The sequence below is a fragment of the Strix aluco genome, chromosome 18 (genome assembly GCF_031877795.1).
Source record: "Strix aluco isolate bStrAlu1 chromosome 18, bStrAlu1.hap1, whole genome shotgun sequence".
Taxonomy (NCBI): domain Eukaryota; kingdom Metazoa; phylum Chordata; class Aves; order Strigiformes; family Strigidae; genus Strix; species Strix aluco.
The window spans coordinates 9,085,817-9,106,670 of NC_133948.1; the positions used below are offsets into that span (position 1 = coordinate 9,085,817).

Below are 20,854 nucleotides of genomic sequence, written 5' to 3' on the forward strand. Positions count from 1 at the left end.
ACTAAGTGATCACTCCCCTGGGCACTGAGTTCTAATCTTCTAACAGGGTGAATGTTTTACAAACAAGGACATTGAGTTGTTTTATGAATAATGTGTGCATGTATTTTTTATACAGGGAGAAAATATGAAATTGGCAGCTTGAAATGCTGAACAGTAGTTTCAATTGAGTAGTATGGTTCACAGATTAATCATCATCTCTTCAGAATTCATGAGCTAATCAGAAAACTTTCTGTTCTGAAACCTAAAAACAAGCAAACACCAAACCCCAACTATAAAGCCCAAACATTTTTGTACATATACCACAGAGCATCAAATAAAATGGTGAAAAAAATTAGTGCCAGATACTGACAGCATAGAAAATCTGCTTTAAAGCACTACTGATTTTGTTGTCAGTGTCTAAACATTTCTTTGGTGGTGTCCTTATTTTTTGAGCCAGGCAGAAGCTGAGACCAGAGAGAAGAGAGAAAATAAAGTTTTTCAGAAGCTTTTTTCCCTTCTCTTGACATTGGACTGTCCATCTCATTAGACTTGCAAATGACTCAGGATCTACGCAGAAATATTTCAAAGGTGGTAGTACAGAACTCCTTAGAGAAGTACCTGGACACCTCATTTTCAGGAGGAAGTCAGAAGGAGCAAGACAGATGTATTCCGCAGAAGGTGGTATTAGGACAGACGATGCATGAGGAGAAATGTAAGTGAGCTTATAAAGCAATCATGACAACTTGCCCATCTACATTCTTTCCATGAGAGCAGTCTGTCCCTATCTCACTTCCACTGGAAAGGCTCCTAAATCTAATCTATGGAGAGCAATCAAATTCCTCCCACATAGCCTTGTCTTGATAACCACACTGAACAAGACAGCCCATGTTTCTAAAACCTGGTCACACTGTTCAGGTGTTTTAATCTTCTGAGGCCCTGCACTATCAACAGTTCAGTTAACTCTTCTCCCAAACACCTTTTCTTCAGTTTGCTTTTTTTATGTCATCCATGATGTTGCTACATAACTAACCAGCTGTAGATTTCTATATTAAAAAAGAAAAAAAAAGTCTCTATATATTTATGTATATAAACACTTTTTAGCATGCATTTTATATATTTGTGTATCTATTCTACTCCCCACACACACATTCCAACCCCATTGTTTTGGGGATCTGCAGTTTGAACTGGGACTCAGTCCTATACATCATCACATTAAGGATAAAACTTATTATTAACCAAACTTCACTCTCCAGATCAGAACACGAAGAATACATTCTAGTACATAATCTGTTTTCAATACATTACCAAATTAGTCAGTGCAGGTGATGGTATAGTTAGTTTACTACATTTTCCCCGGAGGGACTGAAAACTACCTGTCACAGAGGAGAGCAGAAAAGCTTACATGAAAGGCCTTTTTCTGCAGCTCCCTCCAGCTGACTTGTTTTATAAAGGACAATTAATCTATTCCTCATGGTGAAAGTGATTCAGTTCTATTACACAGGGATCTTACTGCATATAAACAATATGGGCTCTAACTGACAACCTGTCAGAGATGCTAAACTTGCTGGGAGAGTGACAAGAAGCTGCCACTTAAATTTCTCCTTCAGGGCAGTCTGTATTACACACTTGGCAGTATGGAACACAAGCGAGATACTGCCACAACAGCCCTAACACAAGTTGGTGATACCCATGAAAGTCTGAGCAACTGTTGCAGCTAGATTTGTTGGACATAAACACGGGTTTTGCCAAGACAGAAATGCTGTCCTGATCATCAACAAAAGCAGCTCACTATTACTACAGCTATTATCACAAAGGGATAAAGGATAAAGAAGAAAAACTGCTCTGAATCTTAGACAGACATTTTCTTAGAGACCAGTCCAGCTTCTGATAACCTTGTTCCTCTCTAATCAGACCTACTGATAGTCAAAATTGGAGGAATAGCAACACTGCCTTCTTAGAAGCTAATTTTGCAGCCACACAAAACTCCAAGTAGACACTGTTTGCCATATGCCATACATTCAACGTAAAAGTACATTTAGCATAATGGGGTAAGTATTCATGACTCATACTCAGCAGGTACAGCAAGATGATAAACTGAAAAGATTAGAAAACTAAAAGTATTAAGTATTTTTTTTCCAGTACAGAATTCTTATTAAAAAAAGAAATGAATAGTGTTTAAATTGACATCATCAGATGCCACAGAGCAAACAGATTACACTAAAAGTGTCAAAACACAAAGCTGTGGAAATAAATGATGTTTTACAACCCCTATAGTGGTTTCCAACTCTCCTTCTCACATCACTGCACCTGTATCATCTAGCATACTGTCATCATAATAATACAGACAGAAGACAAACATTTCTTTTCCTGAAATGTGTACCTGAGGACTCAAACATTGTAAATCTCTCTCTAAATTTGCTGCTTACAGTCAGCAATATCATGTGCTCAGATATACCCCTCCCCAACAGTGCTTCATTTACACTTTGAATGTGCATTTCCTCTCCATTTCACACCACTAACAGAGCCAGTCTTTATCTGTTACACAACAGAAGATGATGTTAACAATAGTCTTCAGTCTTTGAACAGGAGCATGGCCCAACAGAATAACATCAACTACAATAACATTTTCTATTTACATAGAAAAGTAGCTTCCATTTATATACTACATTTCTCTCAGGAGTACTTCTAATTTCCTAAAATGACAAGTTTACATATCTTACAGAAATTGCTGCATCATTAGCTTGCCAAGAATTTAATTTCATCAGAGTATCCAAGGCTAAGGACATGTCAAAACGGGGAAGTTAATCAACACATACAGCTTTCAAAGTGATACTCAGCAAGGAATTATGACCTGCATCACCACAGAAAGACTATCCAATCGAGCACACAATTCCCTATCAGCCTAGCATGGAGGAATAAACAAACAAAAACACCACAAGAATGATTTCCTTAACAAATAATGTCAATCAAATCTATTTTCATATCATTATACTAGCAGCCATTATGACTATTCTATTTACCTAAATTAGAAGAAACTCAAACTTACTCCCTGCTTGCTAGGTCACACCTTGAATATCATGTTTGCTTGAAAACATAGTAATGCTATTTCTTCTATTATCTTTTTAATTACAGATAGCCTTTCAGTTTATGAAAGCTAGCCAGGCAGCAACATGCAGCAGAGAGCACAAAAAGTCAAATCCTCTGACCATGGTAAAAATTAATTTAAGCAACAGAAAAATTTTGGGAAGTCTCTGGTAGGATAAAGAACTTTGTAAACTAGAGAGTAAAAATAACAAAAGCAGCAAACCCTGTAATTGCTTAGCGTGCTCCTGGAATAACTATATGCTTATTTCCAAGTGGGCACACCAAGCAGAAACACATTCCTTATCTTCACAGGTGGCACTCATCTGCCTTTCCGTATTCATCCTTTCAGACTTCAATCACCTATATGAGTCTCATTTCACTTTCCCATCATATCATAGCAAATTAAAAAATGAAAACTAATAGCCTGGCAGAACTTGAAATAAAGGCCTTTCTTAAAAAACCCCAAACAAACCATGACAAAACACTTGCAGGAAAGTCAGAGAGTAAGGAAGAAATTACTAGTAGTCTGAATCACGAGCAGAAGGTGGTCTAATACAGAAAGTGGAAAATGTAAACACAAGGCCAGTTACCGACAGGGTGCTAGAAAATATTTTCACTGAAAACAGTAAGCACTATAACCTTCTGCTTTAAGTGTACGTGGTTTCCCAGAAGCATGCAGAAAAGCTGAGTGGGAGAAGGCCCTGAACCATCAGGTTGTCTAATAAGATTAATGCTTCTTCAGAAAACGTGCCAAAGCAGTAGTGTGTTCTTGGCTTATGGTCATGAAGTATGCATCTAACTGAGAACTGATACGTAGCCTGGAGACAACTTAGTCCTGGATTTCCATTCTTCTGAATCAGGCATAACGCAAAGAAAAATCAGCATATACACTTGTGCACACACACACATGCACATGCAGTAGAAAGGACCATGCCAAGCACACTATCATCAAATATCCAAGGTCCTTCCTTCAGCTACAGAACTTGGAAGTTAACATATTTATGTGCTGAGTTTTTTAATGTTTCAAAGATTAATGCTACAGCCAGTCTGACAGGAATAATACCTTGACAGTTTTCATCTGTTCTAATCCTGCCACAGAATGCCACCTCTCAAAGGGAAAAAAAAAAAAAAATTCTGAGAAATTACAGAGCCAGGGCTTTGTTTTCTCCAAAACAAGCACCACATAGCCTTCAGGGTAAAGACTGACTATGACCTATTAGGGAAAAAGTCACAAGAAATTCTGTGGGAAGCAATGGTTAGAATACAGGATAGCCCTCCAGTGTTTGAAAGATGAAAAATTAACAAAGGAAATTATGACTAGAGTAACATTAGGACCTTACATGCCAATCAGCAAAGAAGAAGAGCTCTAGCTTTAGTTTGTGACAGGTTTCTGTACTGTTACACTTCTGTGCTAAGAAATATATGTACGTCACTGCTATTATCTTTCTCCCTTTGACATCTGAACTGTGATGCTTTGTAGACTTACTTCAAGTCAGCTGCTAATAAATTAAATCCATTGTAAAGATGTCCTTCTACTGAAACTTTCTTCAAATAAGAGTAGCTGTCCAGATCTGCAGTCAAGAAGTTTGTTACAAGAGCACCTAAGAAAGAGAAGTACATAGAGCAACTCGTATGTGTGAACTCACTATTCTGACAGGCTTGGTACAACAAACAGTAAGGCACAAGATTCCTGTTACCAACAGGGTATAACAGTGGGGGGGGGGGGGAACCAAACCAAACTGAAACAACCAACCAGCTTCAAAGTCTACAGCATTGTATGATGTTTACGTTAAGAGCTTGACTTTTACTCTGAAGAACTCAGTTAAAAGCTCTTGGTCAAAATTTCTACAGAATCCATATTTACTAACTATTCTATACAGATGTGCCTTTCCTCTCCTCCCACCTTGCCAAACTCATTATTGTCTTGCTTCATTGCCCTGATACGACCCTAAAATGAAATACAAATTACATGGTTCATTTGTTTCTTTGTTTAACATGTTTTGCCACTGCAATATATTCTCAGTGCAGTACCATATGACAAACAGACCTACTTTAAAAAAAAAAACCACCACAGATGCGCTCTTTTGGAATAGCTTTTTTCCTATTATTTCTGCTCCTCTGATTTATCAATGTGTAGGGGAAAAGGGACTACAGTTGTCTTTTAGGCTAACCTCCAGCATAATCCCAAATTGCATTGTTTCCCTGACTTAGGTGTTTGAACAAGAACATCCACATTAAAAAAAATATACTGTAATGTAAATCTAGCTCAATGCTTGTCTAGTTGTTCTGACTGTTAATTAGAATTACTTTCAAGACAAGACAGTTGGTGCTGCATGTCTTGTCTGAATATAATTTCAGGCTCTAGGCATTACACCTTGTTTTACTTTTGCCTGCTTGATTAGAATATCATTATCCAAGTCAAGTTCTCCACACAAGTACTCAAACTCATCAGTTCACAAATTCTGTTTACAGCACACAACCATTTTATTTGTCCATAAAATGGTGTTTACAAAATTAATACTGTAATCATCACTATTTTACTGGGACACCAGGGCTTGTTTGTCCATTTTCTTCTTTTTCTATTTCTACTTCTTCATACCTCTTCCTTTTGCATTTTTATCAATCATTGGCTGCATATAGTTTGTCAGGGCTGCCATCTTGCCTTTCTTACTGATTCCCAGCCATGTGCCACCTTCTTTTCCTTCCTCCATATCCAGACCTAATGGAATAAGTAAGAGTTAGGCTATTGCATTCATTTTAAAAAAAAAATCTCAAGCTTAAATCAGAATTTCTTAATGCAAATTCTGAGTTTTGGTCAGGCTGGATAAAATGCAGTAGGTACAAGACTATCTTTCTGGACAAGTGAGGTAAGCCTGCTTAAATTACCTGCCCTCCAATTCTGCACTTTCAAATATCTTCCAAGCTACTGCAATAATAGACAAGAGATAATGAGAAAATTAAGTGTAAAAGCAAAGTTATAAGCTTCACCTATATGCTAAAATACATACAAAACCTTAAGTAGGCTCAGAATGTGTGTTAGCTCAAAAGCAAATCTCAGAAGATTAATGTTATTTGCAAGTTCAAATTCACAAGCAACCAAAAAAATTTAGAGTAAGCTAGGTAACTGATAAAAAATCTTGGACCCTGGTAGCAGTAATTTACATTGAGGAGGGAGACCCACAGAAGTGAAGCCCACAACCAAACCACTTGAAAGAGAGTACAAGTTAAAAAAAAAACCCTCTACCTATTTGTAATGAGCTCATGTTAACCAGCAAGCATTTAATGGAAAACCAAGAACTAGTTCAACATAACATGCATACTGTTAGAAACTTTTTAGTTCTGAATCATGATGTCATAAATAACTTTCATTAGAAGATTAAAAGAACAGATTTTGGATTCTTATTCAGAAACTCCTTTCTTTCTTCAGTATCCCAAACTTCAATATAAAGTTTAGCCATATCACATCTTTAACCAACACTTTTACTACTGTCCTCTATCTTAACTGAAAAGCACACAAAAGAATATACAGCTTTGTTGACCAATGCCCAGCGATTAACATATAGCAATTCCTCTTCTCCAAAATTGCTGTAAGTGAAAAATATTTTTTCATTTTAAGTCACACAAAGAATAAATTTGATTTATTTTGGTTCAACCTGCTGCTTTGGTTTGAGAAAATATTATTAACTCAAAGGCATATATTCATGAGATCTCCATAGATATACCCCCTGGATGGAGAATATACCAGTTCCTTATGCCAAATACAGACAGAGCTGATAAGGGTATAAAAGACAAAAATTCAGGGCCCTTCAGTTTTCAGGATAGCTTTTTGCTCACTTGTTTTAAACTGCTACATAGCAGGGGAAGCAGCATCCAGAATGTCTGGCACAAAACAGAAACATCAGCCAGAACTTCAGAAGCAAGGGAGTTGTAGCACAGTGGGAGTAATTCATCCTCACAGGCCTCCTTGCCAATGACAATAACACACAGCATCAACAAAGAGTATTTGCAAAGTCAAAATCTTGCATTTAAACAATGTTTTGTTTTCCAGAGCTTCACTCTGTTTCTGAGAAAATGCAGAAGTATTGATTATACTTAAAAATTACTACAGATAGATTCCCTACAAAGGAGAACCAGATGAGGGACTGTACTATCAGTTTAGCAAAATGTAGACACGAAAGCTAATAAACTGATGGATCAATAACTAAAATTATTCTGTAGCCTATAAATTATTAACCAATAAGAAAGAGAAAGTTTTCACTTTCTTGAGGCTTGGTTTAATGATTTCAAGTCACTATTACAGACAATGAGTCTGTAGAATAACTAATTCCACCTATTTTAAGAATTATTTCAGTGTGTCTGACAAAGCTAAAGTAATTGTTCATGACAGACAAATTAATCTGCACTGCTCAGACTGAAATCAGTTAGAGAATGTAAAACTGGGAAAGGAAAAACCAACAAGATATTAAAACACAAATAAGATAATAGCACAACCTCATCTTTCCAATTTCTGACATGTTTTCTCCAGAAGTATAGGGAAGAAGCATATTTCTGATTAGAAATACAGCACCACCACCCGAGTACCAAAAAATCCAGGCCATAATTCCTTTATAAATCATATGAAAACCACTCAAAACCAGAAGACATACATACCACTAAGGATCTCATTGCCGCTGTCCCAAAAATCTGCTGATTTGGATGGTCTGTGGTAAAATTCATCTCTATTAGCTGCTAGAATAAGCCTGTAGAACACAAGAGGAAAAAGATACCATTACTCACAAATAGGAACTTCACAGTACAGGCAGGAACAGAATCCAATTCTTGCCACAGCATAAGCTCATTTTAAGTATGAAACCATCCTTTATCCTCCAATCTCACCTTTATCGCTCAGTGTAAAGGCCGAATGACATCTGACAGCAGCCTTCTCTCTCATTGTCTTGAGACATTCAGCAAATCTATCTTGTGTGAATGAGGCAGCTATTATTTTCAAAGAATAATATAACGCAAGAGATTGAATTAAGATCGCATAAGCAATCTTAAGATTCCTCAGCATGTGAAGTCACAGATTAATTAAAGAAAATTTAAAGGTAACCCACGGATTTATAGATAACTTATAAAAAAAAATCTGAGAGTATGTTTTTACTGGATCATTACTTAGGATCATGTAGTCACAGTATTTTTCAATCTAACTTTAACACCTGAAGTTCTATTTATGTGGTTCGAAGATAGAAGCCAGATCCTTTTATAAGTACCCAGAGCACAGATAAATCTGTGATAGTCTCAAAGGTCCAGCCTCATTGAAATTTGTTTTGAAGAAATGACAACATGCTCAAGGAGGCAGAAAAGTATAGGGAAGAGGCACGGGTTTTTGTAACAATCAAAGGGTATTTTGGTGGCCCTCTGTTTTTTGTAGTTTTGTGAGGAGTTTTTTTTGCACATGTAGTTGCTTGCATAATCCAAGTTCTACCAGAACAGTAGGACAAAATAGTTGAATTGTTAATGAGTCAGCCCTTGCAGCAAAGCAACTACAAGTAGCCCTGGAGGCTACACAATCAGGAGGTAGGAAGAAGTTATAAAAAATAATACACAACTGAAAAATGCTGCTGGATGAAATCCATTATTTATATTTAGAAATAAACACATCACTGCACAAGACCAACTACCATCCTGACCAAAAGCGTGTGGCAGCTCTTCATGTGCCATCTAAATTTAGAAAACATGCGCTTTGTACTTTGGTAATTACCTCTGTGATAATTATCATACATGATATCTGCAGACTTGAAAGACCAAGTTCAACATGATATTTAAGAAGCAGCGGCCATACAGGATAAGACAGGTTTTCCTCAAATGTTCCAGGCTTGGCAGCAATGCAGATCAGTCAAATTCAATGATAACACCAGTTCAAGCCAGTCAGGCAGTGAATGTAAAGCAGGTAAGATTTAAAGAGTCAGTGCAGGCAGACAGCTTCAGAGGAGTTTAGAAGAGTCTCAGTTCTTGGCCTTTGAAAAGCAAAAACTGTTTCTCTGTCCATTTCATCCATCAGAAGTTATTAACACAAAACAACTTACAGATCATACAAATATCTTCCTGAATGCATGCTACAGTCATTTTGTTAGCAGTGTTAGTACTGGCACACTAGAGAGAAAAGTCTAGGCTAATCTGACTGTGCCCATCCATCTTCTGAAAGTGAGAAAGTTAACATTTTCTGATATTCAAAAGCAATGGAAAACAGCATCAGAAACTAAATTTAATCACTTACTGCAACATCAAATAGATGCAGGATATCTATAAATAAAAGCTTGTGTTAGAAGTGTTACTGGGCTTCTGTGCTAAGAATCAGCAGACACTGCCATTTTCAAACCTGCAGATAAGCTTTTATTTGATGCTGGTTTTCCACCAGTCTTTTTTCAATCATTACTTTGGAATTTAAACAAACAAACAAACACGTTTTTCATTGTAGGCCATCCTCACCTGAATAGCAGGTCATGGATTTGGCTGATCCAAGGAAAGGGCAAAAAGACAACTGTAACTCTAGGCAAGCCATATGCTGGAGACTCGGGGCAACTGATGACTGCAGACACACCTGTGCACAACTCCACCACACTATGCCATGATCCAAAAAAGCTAGAGCTTCCGAAGTCCTGCTCATTATTACCCATAACATGACTTGCCTTTATTTCAATTGCAAGACTGTGAGCGTTCCCCATTCTCTCCAGCTACATTGCTTAATATTTGATTTTAATGAAATGCCATCTCTCAGAAACCTGCAGATTTTCTTAACCAGTTTCCTAGAACCTCAGTGTCTTTTTCACTGTCAGTTCCTCCTACCAGCCACATGTCAATTATATTTACACAGCAGAAGCCAAGTTTGCTACTGTAAACTGAGGTTAGACCATACAATTTTCATTCTAATTTTTAAAGCCACAATACACAAGAATCAATTGCAATGAAATCTCATTATTTTACTCAGCACTGAAATGTACTGATGTTTTCTGCATGTTTCTGGACTTCCATGCAAATTCATCTCTTCATTAATACAATGTTTTAAAACATGATCATGAAGTGCCAGTTGCACATTAGAAATATTACAGAATTATAATCAGCTATAGAGAAAATAAAAGAGACTAACACTTCAATGGCATCCTTCCTGTAGGGAAGATGCTTAGTATTTTGCCCAACAAAGATGGCATCTGTTGGAAAGCACAGCGTATGTACATTTTCATCTTTCCAATGCCAAACACTCATAATATTGTTCCTTTCAGACTTGTATTATTTCTCCTCCTCTAGCTGATTCTAGTCTTTGACCTATAGGCTTCCAGCTGGTTTAACAAATTTCAGTCATCTTGCTTGCATATCCTTCATTTACAGCATGCATCCTCCTTTTACAGATTTTTATTTAAATAAACTTCTCTACTGTTAAAAAAAGTTTAGTTGAAGTGCATTTCTCATTTCCTGAAGCTCCAGTTATGTTTTACCTTCAATAACTCTTGACATGAAACTACAGTTTGTTTATCATATCTTAAATACTAAAAATAAGCAAAGTCTTTCTGGTGTGATTAAATATTCCCCATCTCAACTTTAATACACAGACTCCTAAACTTAGCACAAGGCTAGTATACAGGATCGCTATAATAAAAACATCTTCATCTTGTCTTTTATGAAACATAATCATACTGAAAATGAGCAATATTAAGTGACCCTCATCTTCTAATAGATTGCAAAAAGCCTATTCAGCTATTTTTATAGCTGAAATAATTCAACTGTATTAGGATTTACATATTAAGATTTATTTTAATGTTGAGGCAGAGAGATGAAAACATGAGAAATCATTCCATTAAAGCAATTTCCTACAATGTAATTCAGTTCCATAAAAAAAGACTCTGTGATTATAGCTTTGAAGCTTGAAACATGTATTTATTTGTAAGATGCACACAGTATAGTTCAGAAAGCTGTAAAGCCAGCATGTTACCTTTGACAATAATAATGGACTACAGTAAAGCGTTTGCTACACGGCACTAAACTTAACTACAAATAGGCCTGTAGAGAGAACACAGAGGGAAAAGGGTAGAACAGCAAGTTGCAAGGGTACGGGAATATAGATTCATTAATGGATCACTAAGGTGAACTGTAAGCTTTTTACTTAATTAGGTGCTTATGAAAATTGGCCAATGTACTGCTCTAGAAACCAAAGTCTACCTGGATGGAAAAATCTCTTAAGTGTTATGAAGAACATGTTTTAACTTGAGAAAGTTTACTGGCTACAAGAAAATGGCCAATGATAGGCAGTTTGTCTTTTCAACTTTTAATGCCCATTTTATACTCTTTTAGTTAGAGATGCAAAGTAGAAGATAGTAAGAAATATAATTGTAGATGCCTGTTTTAATGTGGACAGACAAATTACTATGTCTGCAGGTACAGGAATCCTCTTCCGGTTAGGAAAACTGCTTCAAGAACACACCATGAAATAAACAGAGCCATAGCACAGTGTAACACACACGAGTTGTCAGAGAAATTACATTTAGCAAGAGACTACTATAGAGAGGTCTAACTTGGTCTAATGGTTATAATACTGTTCAGAGAATTAGGAGGGCTGGGTACCATTCCCAACTGATACTCAGACCTGTATCCTTCAGAAAGCTGATGCAAAGGTAAAAAAACCCTTAGGAACAATTTAAGAAGAAAGAACTTCAACATTCTTCTGAATAAAGAAAAGCAAAAAAATTTAGTTATGGTGTGTTAAAGGAAAAAAAGAAAGGGGGGGACTAAAGTTATGCATCTGATATTAAAAATATGACACCAAGAACACTATGGTCTGGCACTAATCACCAAAACAGATGGTTCAGAGTAATTTCTCTCAGAGGTATAGAGCAAGACATCACTTAACAAAAGGTACCAAGAAAGTTAAATACAATTAAATATTCCTGAATTTGGGCCAAAACATCTCAAAAGTGTTTTCCTATTTTGACACTGATAGGAAGTTATTTTCTACTATAAATCAATAATTTCAGTCTTGATGCAATTTTTTATAGCAAGCTAAGTATTACTTTTAAATATTGATCATGGCAGAAAGTTTGCTTGGCAAGCAACTACAGTTTACATCCAAAGGATTTTCCCAAGAGGCATCAAATTGATGAATCTGTCTTTTGCTAACTAGCAACACAAAGAAAGTCAGACCAAATAAATGGATATATTAATTCAGCACCAGTCACATCAAACAAAACCCCTTTTTAGACAGATTCCAGATGAAGAAAGGAATGCACTCTGTGGGCTATTGAAGTTTTGGTTCTTACTTCCTTTCTTTCTATAGAATGGCATCTTCTTCTCAATATGAAGGGCAGAAAAACAAGTCATTGAAAGGCACAATGATTTACTAAGCATACTAACTCTGATGGTTTCTGGATGAATACCAACACTTGCACCTCACAAAGCAATATTACATATACGGTATGTATAAATACAGAAAGCAATAGAATTCTACAATAGTTGCCTGAAGTGCTATCTTTCTATTACATACTGAATATACTCAAAGATGCTAATGTTGTGTATGACCTTTTAAAACAAAGGGCTGTAACAAGAGAGAAAATTATTACAGGAAGTTTAATGTTTGGGAAACTCACTGTATGACATCAACACATCCCGCAATACTTACCTCGAAGCATGGATGCTTATTTTGTCTTAAGCTTTTAGCTGAACATTTAATACACATGACTACTAGTCTATTACCTAAAATTTTAATTATTTTAAAAAATTAATTTTAATTACATAAAATTTTGATATGACTTAGCTGATTACCTAAAATGTTAATTGAAAGCAGATTTGGGGGAGGGGGAAGGCTAGGACACAAAGTTTCTTAGTCTCCAGTTCACAACACTACTTGTTTTACATTGATACAGGAGTATAATCAGTTTGAAAGCAGTGAGATCTGATTTCCAGCATTTTCTGAAATTCTAAGTACTTAATTTTAGGACAAACAGCAACTGGAAGTCTTTAAGTGCACCTTGTTCCAAAAGCAAACCAATAGGCATAATAACTGTGAAGGTACCTTGACCTCATCTATCCATACTTTAAAAAGCAACCACGCCTATTCACAGGCAAGCCAGTTGGTCAAAAACCCAGTGGAAGAGAGCACAGTGGTAGCCATGATGTAACACGGAAGAGAGCAGTGAACAAGAACATCCTGTCCTTGGGAGGAAACAGGACAAAGTGGCACTTCAGAGTTAACCAGAAGCTGCATAAGCAGTTGAATTTCAGTATTAATACCTTTTGGATTCATAGTGTATGGCTCTCTTGGTTTACAAGACTGGTCTAGGACATACTACCAGAGGAGAAATTAATACACAGAGTGGTTAATAACTGCAACAGTTCTGCTCTGTCTGCCCATTACTTTCCAGGCTAAATTCAAATTGTTGGTTTCAAACTAAAAGTCCTAAACATATCCACCCTACTGAAAGAAGGGTACAGCTACAGCTGTGATGCCCCAACAAACACAATTATCCCTAGTTTAAATGATAAAGTAGAAGTCAGGACTTTCAAACTTTGGATTAAAATATTTAAAGGATTTATCCTACACCATATGATAGATCAGCAGCAAAAGGTCCATGATTACAAAGCCTGTCTTCTGAAATAGTCTAAAACCAAAGGGTTCTCAAAAGGTTACAGTAAGTCTTCCAATGGGGAAAGTCATAAAGTTAAACATTATAAAAAGCATAATCGAACACATAATACTGACTTGAATTTGTAATTGAAATGTTGGCTACAAAAAGAAATTGTATAAAAAAAATATAGAAACAAGTCTGTTTGAACTAGAACCATCTTTACCTGTATGCATTTTTCGAAACTGGTCGGGGGTCAAATTTGAATAGAAGGATGCACATTGAAGAACTGATGTTTAAAGCTTGCTTCTTCCACAAAGGCTCAGTGCAAGGTCATCCTGTAATAGCCTACAAAGTAAACAGAAATTAGCTATTATACTGCAAATTATAAAAAGATAACCTTGCTTCTATGCTGAAGCTTAAAGACTGTAGTGTTCTCAAAAAATAAATAAAACAGGACTTCTAAACCAGATTTGTTTCAACGAATGGTTTACTACCAAAATTCTTATTGCAGTTGTTTCAAAGTTTTGCTTAGCTAATTCAGATTTTTAGGAAAGAAACAAGCATCAGGAAAATACTGACAAAGTCTAGAGTGCTAGCAATACCTGAAAGAAAGACTATTATGTAATTTTCTGCTCATTACCAATAAAGCATCGCTACTTTTTTTTTTTTTCCTCCTGTCTTAAGTAAGGCAAAATGCTTCTGCTAGAATAAAAGGAGAAAATAAGACTCAAACTGTTGCAGAAGCTGGAAGAAGCCTGATCAAAGACACTCCCAAACCTGTAAATAAAGTATACTTAAAGTCAAGCTATTATTAAAGTCCAGGAGAAAGTATTATTGTTTACCATCAGGAAAAAACATCAGGTACAAAAAAAATAACACTGGACCAGAGTGTACATTTTGATGAAGAGCTTCCAGCACTTGGGGTATGTTTAAAATTCTGGCCATGCTCAAATGGCATGACAAACATACCTTCTAATTCAAAACCACATAACAGTTTTCAGATATTTTGTCCTGCCACAATGAAAATTTTTCTGGTAATAAAACTGGAGCCTGATCTTTACTTTTTGTGGATGCTAAAACAATTATTAGAATGCTACCAACCAACCACACATCACCATGTTTCACTGCTATTGAAGGCTTTTTCCATGCAAGAGTTTTCAAGGTAGGCAAAGAGGGGAAGGGGACAGGCAGAACTCAACACCACAACTCTAAGGCTTCCTGAGCAACCCAGTGACTGAAGCAACTTCTGTACAAAAACTATGATTTTTAACCATACTTCCAGATATGTAAAAAGTTTCTCTCTTGCTCTTTAATTTCTGCATCATTTACCTTAAGAAATATCAGGAAATGAATGATCTTGACTACATTTCATATTACCATAAGTAGAGCTACAAGTGCAGCACTTACACAGATTTTTTTAATTAACAGCTTGCCAGTAGCTGCTGGCTCCTGTTAAGTCACAGTTCAGCACTAAAACTAGCCTGCTGTTGCTGTCATGGCACAAGTTCAGTCTTGCAATTTAATATTCTGCAAAGAGACTCTCTGTTGCAGGAAATGAAATAACTCAAAAAGACGTGCAACACTCCTGACATGCTTGACAAGGCACAAGAAAATTAGTGCAAAGTAGTGTTTGTATCTTCCAAAGTATTTTAAATTCTGTTCTCTGACAAAAGGAATTTCTCTCCCAAGATGACTTCATAGTCCACTAGCCAAGAGCACCAATAGCCTGGCTATCCCAACTATTTTCTGTTTAAGGCATCAGAGAACACAAAATTAAAATCACACCATAGGCTTTCTTTGCCTTTAACAAGTCAATCCCAAAATAACTGGTTTAGAAACAAACCATAAATTGGAGATGCAGACTTGAATTTTGGATTAACTGATTTACTAGCCAGGTGTTTAAAAAGGTCCACAGCCAGCGTTATTTAGAAAATCTAATCAGTTTTAAGGTGGTATCATCCTTCTCAGACTCCTATTGCTGAATTTTCAATAGACTTCAATCATACTGGACTTGTACAACTGAACTACCAGTTCTGAAAGACTTGGATCTTCTACATACAGATCTTGCTAGCTTTTCACAAAACTTGGGATCTTTTACCCCAGCTGCTTTATGTCACTAAGCATAAGTAACACTGACCTGTTCACACCTTCCACTCCAACTCTTAGAAAGAAACTGAAGCAAACCAAAACTATAGTCATGGTTCAAATCACAGAGCACAAATTTCTTAGAGCAACAGACAGCTTTTGAACTAGAGCACAGTGCCATTTCCAGATAGTGTAATTAAAACATAACACAGGTCTAGGTATTTTGAAGCCTTTTATACTTTTTTTTTACTTGAAATTTCTGCTGCTGTCCAGATACCCAGGCAGTATCTATATGCCATGCCCTACCTCAGTTTCTTTATTCAGGATACCATTTCTTCTACCAGAAGGGATTTAAATTGCAAATCTTCCTATTCATGATTTCTCCTCTGGAACATTGCATTGTTCCTTATTCTGTACCATCTACCTTTCTTTTAACCTTGTCTTGTCAGAGTCCAGAATCTTCTTGTCTTGCTTTATGTCCTTCTCTCACCTCCAAACCTACTCTGCTTCTAGATACTTGCTTTGTCATTAGACATTTATTTTTCTGTTTGGTAATTTTTCTGTCCCCAGAAGAACATGAGAGATGGGTTTCTTCATGACTCAGGTTCTTCAGCATGCTTATTATGCAGCCAAAACATAGTCATGAACATTATTCACTTCATTCTACAGCACCTTCCAAACAGGTCCCTACCATACACTTGTCAATCCAACCAGCCTAGTGAATGAATGACCTACAGATTGGCCAACTGTAGGAACCTGGGGTATTGTCAAGTCTGGCAGATGTTCCCCATTAGAAGACTGGGCTCCCAAATAATCCTCTCAGGGATGCACAGTCCTATATAACACCAGCCTCCAACAAGGCTGAGTAAAATAACAGTCACCCCTCTTTCCCAGATGATGCACATCTCAGTGGTTATTGTTTGTGTCACTTAGCGCACAGGTTACACAGAAATCAAACAGATTTCCCCCCCCCCCCCCCCTTCAAGAAATGAATCTCTTTGCTGAAGTCATTACTGACAAGAGACTCAAATTAGGACAGATGAGACCTTTCAACCTCCACTTCCAACATTACAGTTAGAACACTGCAATAAATGTCAAACCAAGAACAAAGGTTTATTTTAGCTGACTGATTGCTGCTGTTCTGTTCCTCAAGCAATCTTCTCACAGGCAGCTCCACAAGTAAATGGAAACAGCGTTCTGTCCTTGACAACAACTTGACTGAACATAAAACTGGGAGCAGGAGGAATGTCAACGAACAACTGTGCTGCACCAGGCTCAACGCTGGGCAAGACGTCCTCCTTCTTGTTCCAAGTAGATGCTGTAGACAACCGCTCCCCCCGCTCCCCAACCCCAAACAGCTCAACAAGAGCAAGTTGCAGGCTGTTTATAAGCCACGCTGTAAAGATGCAAATAAGTTGCTGCACCAAAAAGAAAAAGCAGTGAGTTTTCTGTTAACAAACATATTTAACATTAGCAGTTAGGAAAGCTAAACCTGGTAACAGCATTTTAAACAGGCACTCTTTCATGTTAGTCACATTTTTGAACATGCAAGCTCTAACATATGTTATTGGATCTGCTACCAAAAAAAGCAAGTTTATCACATGCTAGTGGTTTCGATTACGCAGATTTCAATTTTACAGTTCAAATCTTTGTTTTATCTTATCTTTTCCTTTCCTCCCCAATCTGCAGCCTACATGGGAAGTAAACTTTTGGTCTCTGACCCAGAAGCCAGAGCAAGGCTTTAGCCCGTGACTCATGTGACACACTGATGATGCCAAAAGGATCTGAATTAGTACTGGAAGAGTCTTCGCAAAAGAGGCAGCAGCACAAGACTGATCCTAACCACGCCTCCGAGAATACATGTTGCAAAATCTTCCTTGGAGGCCCACAAAAAAATGGACAGATTACATTTGCTAAAATAAAGGACAGAATCTCAAAGAGCTTTAGTTTGTTTTTAAGACATGTACCAAAAAGCTATATAAAAAAATAAATCTAGATTGAGAGATTTCTTGCCTGTTTGTTGAGCAATTTGTTATAAAAACAAGATAGTGACTTACAATTCAGTTTAATAAGCAGTTCCATTGTAATTACAATTCTGCATGTCCTTTGGAAGGTAAAGGGCTACAGCTTCTACTATCAAGGATATATTACTGTCTGCCCATCAGAAATGAGCTTATGTCCATAAAACACATTAAATAAAATGCATTAACAGAGTGGTTCATGGACCAAGCAATACACTAGAATAATACTGTACACTATTGTTCACTGGTCCCTACTACAAAGACAGAAATACGACAGCTTCATTCTTTTTACCTTTTCCTCAGTGTGAGCATCAGATCGACATTTATAAATATTAAGCCATGCCAGACTTTCAGAAACAACACTAGTAGCTCAGAAGAGATCCCCTTCAAATCTGCAGTCAAGAGGTACCCATTTACAGCATCAGCATGAATATGATTGGTAATCTTTAGATCTTTTTGGTTTTTGGACAAAGTGCAAAAAAGCACACTTGGTGAAAGCAGGGATATAAAATACAATTTGAATGGGCAACTGTCACTGGCTATTTTTGCTGACTTTGGAGATACGGCTCCCAGTATTCATTAGGTGTCCTGCCAGATAATTAAATGGATTAATCAATAAAAAACTGTTGACAATTAATCACTCATAAAACTACTGTTTTAATAAACAGGTTTCAGACTCCATCAGCTGATGTATCGAGTTTCCTTCAAATAATCAATTCAGTCCAGCTGTTTGGTCAAAGTTACCGGTCAACATAAAGCTTACACAAAAACTGCCAGTCAGAAAACAGCAGCAGAGTAAGTTTGTAACACTCACCACAGTTATCTAGCAAGATAAGTATTTTCAACACCTCAATGCCCTTCTAGAATCCGTATTCATTATTGGGTACTACTGCTTTGACAGAATTACCTTTTTGTCACCCCATCAACCTTGCCTGATGTTATTAAAGTTCTTTAAATTACACTTGTGCTTTGAGTAACTCTAAATATCAATTTGGATTATTTATCTTGGGCTCCACCTGCCGGCCTTGAAACAAGCATAAGTGTTTATATGTCCTATATAAACAGTCCAACCTTTTTTTTTTTTTATTCAGACAGAAGTGTTTCAGCCAGCTAAAACAGAGGTACCCCTTAAAATAGCAGTGATACTTAATTGGCAAAGGGGGCAACCAGTGTATTTTGGTACCTTCTCTGAGCAAAGCTGGCATTGCAATGCAACACCTGCTGTGTTTTTATACCCAGGGCTGGGTGTTAGCCTTAAAATTCTTAAATAAAAACATATTGTAAGTCAGACTCAAATTTGAATATTCTGAAATTTAAGACAATTATCAAACATTAAGAGGAAAAAACCTTAAAAGAGGCTGTCAAAGACACGATAAGTACATAAACATTTAATCAAAATCTTTATACAGGTGTCATTCTTTCAAGCTCATATTCACATAAGAGGGTGCTGCAACTATGGGGATGAGACACACATATTGCACAGAGCTGCTGTTACAAAGCAGATGTGCTCAACTCAGCCATCTCATCATTCAGCTACAGTCTCCCACAGATCAAGGAGAGGAGAAGATGAAAGGTTAGGTCAGCCAGCCCTGGCTTCCACACTTGCAACTCGATCCTAAGTCTGACGCTTGATCGAAAGCTGACTGTCTAGCTCCATTTCAGCAGAAAATGTGTGTCTTCAGAACTATCCTTAGAGATGCAGGAGGTGGCTTAGTTAAAAAATAATAAAAGTTCAAATAAAAAAATGCTAAGCTGTGGCACAACACAAGCCTTCTGGTTTTCTTTTTTGAAGACAATACAAGCCAGACTATGCATACTGTGCAACATGGCATGGTCTGCAGAATAGGGGAAACGACTCCACTCTAAGGTGGAGACGGTGAAGACTTCCTGACCTCTGAATAATGAGCTTTTATAAAATCTAGTTTGATTATTCCTAGTCAATAAGTTATCAAAGATGAAATGATAGCAACAATCTCCTTTTTCTGTAATATGTTTCTAGTTTCCTGTGTAACTTATGCCTAATACACACAAACCAGCTTGACAAGAATTACAAACATCCTGTAATTAAGCATTCTGCTCCAAATGGCACTGCTGATTCGGAAATGACATTAAAGTAACTAACATTCTTATTCTGTGCTACTGTACTCTGTTAGACAGTACAGTGTGTTGTTTTGCTCGTTTTAACGATCTGTTAAAAGCCTGAATGGACACATGCCAGCATAAGGTAGCGTTTAGAGGGACTATCAAGAGACCAAAACATGATAGATTGTGTATGTTCTTTTCATAGGGTTCTACCATCATTTGGTTGATTAGAAGCAATCAGTTCACAATTTGGCATAAAACCATTTTACCCCTAAGAACTCCCAGTAGCAGCCTTTGAAAAATGAAGCCATTTGTTACGTATTTTGTTTTCACAAATGAAGCATCATAAATAACATCTGTCAGTTACCACAGTGATCTCAATTGCTTCTCAACTGATCCAAAACTGTTGTTTAGGTGCAGTCTAAGAGACAGCTAAAGATCATCAGTCAATGGATTCTGATAGTTTTATGTACCACAACAATAGCTCATGGTCAGCAAAAAGTATTTTACCACTTCTTTTGAATTTGTTCAAAGGAAACCGAGCACTACACTCCTCAAATGCCCATAGAAGAATAAAATTGGATGCATTTTCTTTCAATAGCGGATGAGATTTTTTTTTTACACTGAATTTTAAAATCATAGAAAATAAGAGATACTTGATTAGTTTTTAAAAGCAATCTACCTTTTTTTTTCCCCCCTCAGAAAAGAGTCTCAGAGTTGCATTTTAAGAATTTTACTGATTTGCTTTTGCACTTCCCTTATGTACCACGTGCTCCTGTGTAGTAATACTAATCATTAAAGATAAAGATGAGGTGGGATAGATCAGTAACCTGATTTCTTTTAGGTTGCTCTGCATAAAGACAATTTGTAACTAACCTGAAGTTTGTAACTGTACCAAGGTGAAGAGTCAGCCTTCACTGCAAGAGACAGCAATGCAAAGTAGAACACTTACGAAAACACAGGAAATAACATGTAAGGTGCATGCCATTCCCCAGTTTAATGAACTAATTT

The 20,854-nt window shown here is 36.8% G+C and overlaps 1 protein-coding gene across 10 annotated transcripts in view; it reads right to left on the reverse strand.

Annotated features, from left to right (window-relative positions):
* TANGO2 (transport and golgi organization 2 homolog) overlaps window positions 1-20,854 on the reverse strand; it is a 41,423-nt gene that overhangs the window by 14,943 nt on the left and 5,626 nt on the right. For 7 of the 10 annotated variants that reach the window (XR_012625673.1, XM_074844425.1, XM_074844423.1 and 4 more), the window contains 4 exons: window positions 13,879-14,000; window positions 7,714-7,802; window positions 5,663-5,782; window positions 4,550-4,664 (listed from right to left, as the gene is read on the reverse strand). Coding sequence is in view for 9 of the 10 variants with exons in the window: in XM_074844425.1 (XP_074700526.1) it covers window positions 4,550-4,664; window positions 5,663-5,782; window positions 7,714-7,802; window positions 13,879-13,934 (380 nt within the window). In the remaining variant the exon portion in view is untranslated. Of the gene's footprint in view, window positions 1-4,549; window positions 4,665-5,662; window positions 5,783-7,713; window positions 7,803-7,938; window positions 8,038-8,803; window positions 9,014-13,878; window positions 14,001-20,854 lie in introns of those variants that run through there. The other 3 variants (XM_074844427.1, XM_074844430.1, XM_074844429.1) reach the window with 3 other exon arrangements.